The sequence below is a fragment of the Neophocaena asiaeorientalis genome, unplaced genomic scaffold (assembly GCF_003031525.2).
Source record: "Neophocaena asiaeorientalis asiaeorientalis breed wild unplaced genomic scaffold, Neophocaena_asiaeorientalis_V1.1 scaffold45, whole genome shotgun sequence".
Taxonomy (NCBI): Eukaryota; Metazoa; Chordata; class Mammalia; order Artiodactyla; family Phocoenidae; genus Neophocaena; species Neophocaena asiaeorientalis.
The window spans coordinates 7687439-7694365 of record NW_020174642.1 but is presented as its reverse complement, the minus strand read 5'-3'; the positions used below and the strand labels follow the sequence as shown (position 1 = coordinate 7694365).

At 38.1% G+C, this 6927-nt stretch overlaps 1 protein-coding gene across 1 annotated transcript in view; it reads left to right on the top strand.

Moving 5' to 3' along the window:
• Positions 1 to 6137, top strand: part of HMGN1 (high mobility group nucleosome binding domain 1) — a 7714-nt gene extending 1577 nt beyond the window's left edge. The window contains exons 2-6 of the mRNA XM_024758429.1: positions 22 to 141; positions 233 to 262; positions 345 to 395; positions 3422 to 3550; positions 5179 to 6137. Coding sequence (XP_024614197.1) covers positions 22 to 141; positions 233 to 262; positions 345 to 395; positions 3422 to 3550; positions 5179 to 5308 — 460 coding nt within the window. The 3' untranslated portion in view covers positions 5309 to 6137. The remainder of the gene's footprint in view (positions 1 to 21; positions 142 to 232; positions 263 to 344; positions 396 to 3421; positions 3551 to 5178) is intronic.
• Positions 6138 to 6927: the final 790 nt, after the last annotated feature.

The window sequence follows — 6927 nt, the reverse complement described above, 5'->3', positions numbered from 1 at the left end:
CGCTGACGTCACGCGGCCGAGCATTGTTCTCGCGGGCGGGCGGGCGCTGGGCTCGCGGGCACTTTTGTTTGCGGGCTGCGTCCACTCGCCGTCTGCTTTCTCCCGCAGGTCAGCTCCGCCGAGGGGGCGGCGAAGGAGGAGGTAAGAACCCGCTCCTCTTCTCTCCCGGGGGTGGTTTCGGTTTGCACCGCACCCCGCATTCCTTGCTCATTTTCCATTTTTTCTCCCAAAGCCCAAGAGGAGATCGGCGAGGTTGTCAGCTGTAAGTAAAGCGAGCCCCCTGACCTCTCTTTTCCGTGGGATCGTACCCAGGGATGAAACTCAGTGCTATCTTTGCCTTTCAGAAACCGGTTCCTGCAAAAGTGGAAACGAAGCCAAAAAAGGCGGCAGGAAAGGTAGGTTTCACACTCACCTTAAGAGATCGTCGTGTCTTCGAAATGCTGCAGTGCTACCTAACGCGCATTGCCAGCAGCTGAGATCTTGACTTTGAGAATCTCAAAATCAACTACAGTTTGATGTCATAGTCTCCTAAAAAGTCATAGTGTTACCTTATTTATCACTTTAATTCTATGTTGTAGTAACTTCAATAAACAATGTTTTTTCTGGTTTGGGTAAAATACAGTAGATGTAGTCATCATCCCGGTTTACGGGAACATAATGTATCACCTTAATGCTGCTGCAGAATTTGGGAAGCTTAAGACGGCTGAAAATACTGAAGAATAACTTTCGCTTACCAGGGAAATCCATTCTTTGTGTTGTGTATGTTTTGGTTAGGGGTCCTCTGTTGGTTGCACGCTTGTACTTCCTCTTTTGACAATATCAGCAAGGCTAGGACTGAGGCCAGGAGATAGGGAATGTGTAAGTTTTTGCATATAAGGTGCTCGAGGCAAGGTAGGGGGACATATCTTATGTCCAGGGGTAGATCAAGAGCTGTGTTCTCTGAAAACATGATTAACAGTCTTCTAAAAGTATTTTATATACCATTATATGTATAGGAGTTCACTACGTTATTTCATCGTAAATAGTATGATGGTTGCTGCTCTAGGATAGAGTCATGATTGCTTTATTCACATTGCCGGTCTTTGGGTAGTTGTTGGATATATATATGTAGGTTTGAAAACTTTGAAGTTGGAAAAGCTAAATGTGTGCATGTTATTTGTAACTTTGTGTTTGGATTTAGCATTGATACCACCCTCTGTAAAGCTCTTCCTTGTTCTTCAGGGGAAATTCATGGTGTGATTAATTTCTGTTTACTCAAAACTTAAGTGAGAGTTTGCTATTAGAAGTCTCTCCCCAAAATCCTTATCGTCATTACCCCTTTTCTAAAAGTGTAGGTGAAAGGTAAACACTGCATAATCAAAGATTCCTTTCATTTCTTTCTTTAAACATTGTACAGAGCTGAGTGTAAAAATCCTAACGTTTTTTCAATAGAAAGTTCTGTTTTGTGATCCTTTTTTAAGAGGGTTCAAGGAAGGTGTAGGCGTAGTATGTCAACTTGAAATTTCTTACACCAGAAAAGAATGGGATAATTCTGTATGAGAAATAAGAGTAGGCGGGAAAAATAGTGGCTCTTGTTGCAAAAAGTCTGCTTGAACAGTGTACTATTTATTATTACATGTTTTATTATTTGCTTTTTTAAATAAACTGATTGGCTGGAATACTATGCCTGTTTTCTCTTAAATTTTCCTTTTCTTTAATTTTTTTAAAAATTTATTTTTATTGGCAGTCTTGGGTCTTCGTTGCTGCGTGCAGGCTTTCTCTAGTTGTGAGTGGGGACTACTCTTCGTTGCAGTGTGCGGGCTTCTCATTGCAATGGCTTCTCTTGTTGCAGAGCACGGGCTCTAGGACCACGGGCTTCAGTAGTTGCAGCACGCGGGCTCAGTAGTTGTGGCATGTGGGCTTAGTTGCTCCACGGCATGTGGGATCTTCCTGGACCAGGACTCGAACCCGTGTACCCTGCATTGGCAGGTGGATTCTTAACCACTGTGCCAAAAGGGAAGCCCAAATTTTTCTTTCTTTATTTACCTGCGTCTGTATTTTGATTTGCCCTAAAATTTTTTTTTAATGAAAACAGTTCAAATTTTACCTCCAGTTGGGTTTGGGACATCAGTTATAATCAACAGGTAAGTTTTCACGTCAGTGTTTCTTGAGAAACAAACCTGTCAGTTCAGTTTTCCCAAAGGAAAAATGATGGGGAGAGGGGAGGAGCCTTTTTCTCCTTTTAGTTTCAATAATATATCTTTGTCTTCATAACCGAATCGTTTTAAAGCCTTAAACAGGAGGTAAAGCTTTTGATGTATTGATTACCATACTACAGACGTGTTGATTTATTTTGTTTCGTGTCACTTTCCAGCTGTTGATAGTTAAAATGGTATTATTTCAGTCCAGGGTATCGCATAGTTCTGTTTTCACGTTTCAGGTTTTACATTTTTATGTTACTGTGATAATGGTTATTAAATTAATGAGAAATCTAAAGAAATCAGATTATAAAAGAATCATTTTTAAATACAGAAACGATTGTCACGCTTCATGGTGGCAATGTATGTAGCGGTGTTGTCCCAAATATGTTTGTTTAGGTAATTTATTATTCTAAAGATACTGAATTACTAGTAGTTGTCATGCATTCATGTATGGAATGCCATTATAGAAGTATCGGTCACTATTGGTCTTATCTAAGTCGGCTGTTAACTACATTCTCTACTTACAGGAAATACTTAAGTGTGTTCTTCCCAGTTGATGGTGTCCAGAAATACTGTTTTATATTACTTTAAAGTGACTTAACCTTTGAATCTCTTATCATCATACTAACACCTGTGCTTTTCAGGTTCTTCAAACACCTAAATGAAAACGATAAACTCAAAATTGATCCTTTTAGCTACTTCTTATATGATATCAAGGGACTAACTGTAGCAGAACTGTAGTAGGATAGTCAGTCTGACCTTAAAGCACCAACATGGTGCTTTTCTCAGGTGAAAGGTCTTAACTGTGAGGGTAACCATCTTGTCAAGACAGTGGTTATTTGACAATTTGATTATTTTTTCCTGCTTAAAGAGCTTGGGGGTAGGTAGGGTTATATTGGGGAAGCGATTCCTCCAGCAGTTCTTCACTTCATTTGTTCTCTCATGTGGAACTTTAGAGAATAGCGGGTAATTGAGAAAGTGGAGAAGGGTTGTAGCTGAGGCTTTAGGTTTAATTGTTGTAAGTCTGATGACACTTGGTGTGCAGGTGCTGTTAAGGGTCTCCTCAGTGTGCTGTGTGGTCCTGATTACTGGGGGTGGACCTTAAGGTGTGTCCTGTAACTCAGAGGTGACACACGACCACATTAACATTGCAGCTGCGGTGGATGCAATCTCTCTAGCAAGTCAGAAAATGTTAGTAAGTGCAGAGTTGACACGTAAAATATATTCTTGTTCTGTCACAGGATAAATCTTCTGACAAAAAAGTGCAAACAAAAGGGAAAAGGGGAGCAAAGGGAAAGCAGGCTGAAGTGGCTAACCAAGAGACTAAAGAAGACTTACCTGCAGAAAATGGAGAAACTAAAAATGAGGAGGTCAGAAGTGTTTGTGTATTGTTCATTTTGACTCTGAAGAGTAGATAATAAACTATATTTTTGTGTAGCAGATAAGGCAGTCTTTATCCTTTAGGATATTGAACAGAGTTTTGTACAGTAACTCCCAAGTGAATGGACAGATTATTTTTATGCATTAGATCCTATTTGAAAATATATGTGTAAATGGGTTTTTTTAAGTGAGTGAACAAGAAATTGTAATGTATTCAGAATTTCAAACTCAGATTCATGATCTTTATTGTATATGGGGTTCATTAATTTAATTGCTTGTGTGAGTTTTTAAAAAGATTTAATTTACTAAATGGTATAACACATTTTTCTTTCTTTAACATGACCTAGGGGTTTTCTTTAAACAAATATTCTAGTCTTTTTTTTTTTTTTTTCCCCAAATTGCCATCTGTAGAACTGTTAATAATCTTGTTTGGTTTTTATATTCTGGATATTGCTTTAAATTTTTTTAATTGATTCCCTTCGTTTGTCTTATTTTTCCCACTTTCTAATAAAGAAGGCTTATTTTTCTTAAAAGCCACTTGTCTAGGATTAAGTAGTAACTTAGATTAAGCAATTAAAAAGATTGATGTCCTTAATCTTTATCCTTTTAAGCTCTGAGAAAAAGAGGTTTTACCTTAAAAAAAAAAGTGTGTTGCAAGGTTGTGGTATATAACTTTTTAAGCCAAGCCTTTTTTTTTTTAACATTGGCTAAGCAGAAAATATAAATAGAATATTAATTTTTAGACTTTTATATTTATAGATCAGATTTTAACGTAATAACTACTTACTCCCCCGATTTGCAGTCACAAATTCCTAAATCTAACCCCAAGTCAAATATTATGTGATAGTAAGATGAAATTAACTAATCCAGTTATAAGGGGAGAATGAGGCCTTCTGATCCCTTTTATCAACTACAGTTGATTCTCCTTATTCATGATGGTTGTGTTCTATAAGGTTGCTCTGTATACTGGACGGTTGCTCATAGTGGAAATTCTCAAAATGTTCTCATCACAACATTTCCATCAACAGATCAAACCATAACCTTATTTTATGTGTGTCTGTTTAATGTATGTTTTGGGTAAGTTAATATTGAACTCAGGGCCAACAGAAACAGCACTATAACTCGTGCCTCAGTGAAGCTGTCTAACGTGTGTCTTCACATGGCACGTCACAACCTTCTTGCATAGCACATAGTACTGGACGGCACTATACTTGTCTAGTAAACATTGTTGACCAAAAGCACAAAAAAATGTGAAATGTGTGGCACTAAACAGAGTGTGAAAAAGACACTTGTTTACAGTGTTACAGCTGAAACAAGGCAGAAGGGCCTCAGCTGGGAATGTCTGTGTCGGGTGACTCATTTTTGCTGCTCTGTATCTGCACGTACATGACCATGGAACATGAAACATGAGTATTGATTTGGGGTTACAAATAACTTTTAGTGAGTCAGTAAATTTATAAATACAGAATCTACAAATAATGAGGATTGAATGTATTGTCAAGACTTAATAATAGTAATGAGTAAAACTTACACTGTATTAAATGCTAAATATCTCTAACAGTATAACACTGACACAGAAGTCAAATGTTCTATCACTGTTTTTCCTTTGATTTTGCAGAGCCCAGCTTCTGATGAAGCAGGAGAGAAAGAAGCCAAGTCTGATTAATATCACACACCTGGTCCTATCAGTGGTCCCTGTTTCCCTTCTTGTACAATCCAGAGGAATATTTTTATCAACTATTTTGTAAATGCAAGTTTTTTAGTAGCTCTAGAAACATTTTTAAAAAGGAAGGAATCCCACCTCATCCCATTTTTTAAGTGTAAATGCTTTTTTTTAAGAGGTGAAATCATTTGCTGGTTGTTTATTTTTTGGTACAACCAGAAAATAGTGGGATATTGAATATGGGAGGCTTTGATTGTCTTGGGTGTCAGCTTAACATTCCACAGATGGAGGGTAGCTTTTATATCCTATAATACAAAGCGTACTAAATGGCAGTTTGGAGTCAGTTGCGCATTTAATGTCTTAAACACTTTAAATTACTTCTCTTCCCACGTTGTTTTTGGTAGAATTGTTTCCTAAAGCAAACCACTCACCCCTTGATCTTGGCTCTCCTGGGCAGAGTTTTGCGCACTCTGTAACATCTTTGGTCGTGGTAGTCCAGTTCTTCTAGTAACTGTTAATGTGCTGTGAACGATTGACAATTTGAGTATGTAGTGTATGTGATATTAAATTGTGAATTAGTGGGACTTCCGATGTAACAGCATATCAATATTTGAAGATATTGGTACTTGATATCCTGTGAAGGAAAATTTGCCCCCAAATTTTAAGCTGGAAAGTCACTGGAATAACTGTTCAGAAAAGAATCACAACTACATGATTTTTTAGGTTTTTGGTACGTATGTTGAGAATTGTGTACAAATTGAAATGTCTGTGTACTGATCCTCAAAACAACAAATAAAATCTCAATTATGAAAGAATTTCTTGAAGCACATGAATTAAGTTGTTTAAATTTCATTTTAAAGAATTTTCACATTTGTTTTTCCAAAGTCTTAATAAAATTTTGGAAGAGTGGAATACTTCATTTTTTCTATAATACTTCAACAGTGTACTTTGAAGATGCTTTTGTGACTAAATTGGTTTAATGGGAAATCAGTCCCCTGTTCTCTGAAGCAAAATAAATACGTAATTATTCACTCTTCCTATGAACTACGCTTATAAATACTGAAAAAGCTAGCACAAGATATTAGAGGTTTGTATTTGTGTATTATTTTCGAGATTCGCTGTCATGCAAGTCCTTGTCCCTCTGTTTTGCCGTCTAAATAGTCTTTAGAGGTGGTACTGGACACTGCTGATTTGGCAAATGCAGAAGTGGAGCCAGAGATGGCATCTTGCCAAGGTCACCACTAAAGAGGGAGAGGCCTTGGAACGAAGTTTAGAACTCTACGTTTGATGTTATTTTGCCTGTGGACTTGATTAGTAGGAGGCAAGAATGCTTTAAAAATTAGTCCTTGGGGGGACTTCCCTGGCGGTCCAGTGGTTAAAACTGAGCTTCCAGTGCAGGGGCTGCAGGTTCAATCCCTAGTTGGGGAGCTAAGGTCCTACATGCTACGTTGCTGTGTGGCCTGGCCAAAGATTAACGACGAGTCCCGGCAGATCATAGAACTCTGCAAGGGCTGTGTGCCACTGGAATGCCCAGTGTGAACAGAGCTCACAGCGGTGAGGTGTGGCATCGTAAAACGTGAAACTATAGAAAGAAATGCAGAGGACATTGATTTGGGTTGAAATGACACCCAAAAGAGGGCTTTGGCAACTCTTGGGGAGTGGGAAAATTCTTGGAGGACCTGAAACAGTGATGCAAGTAGATTT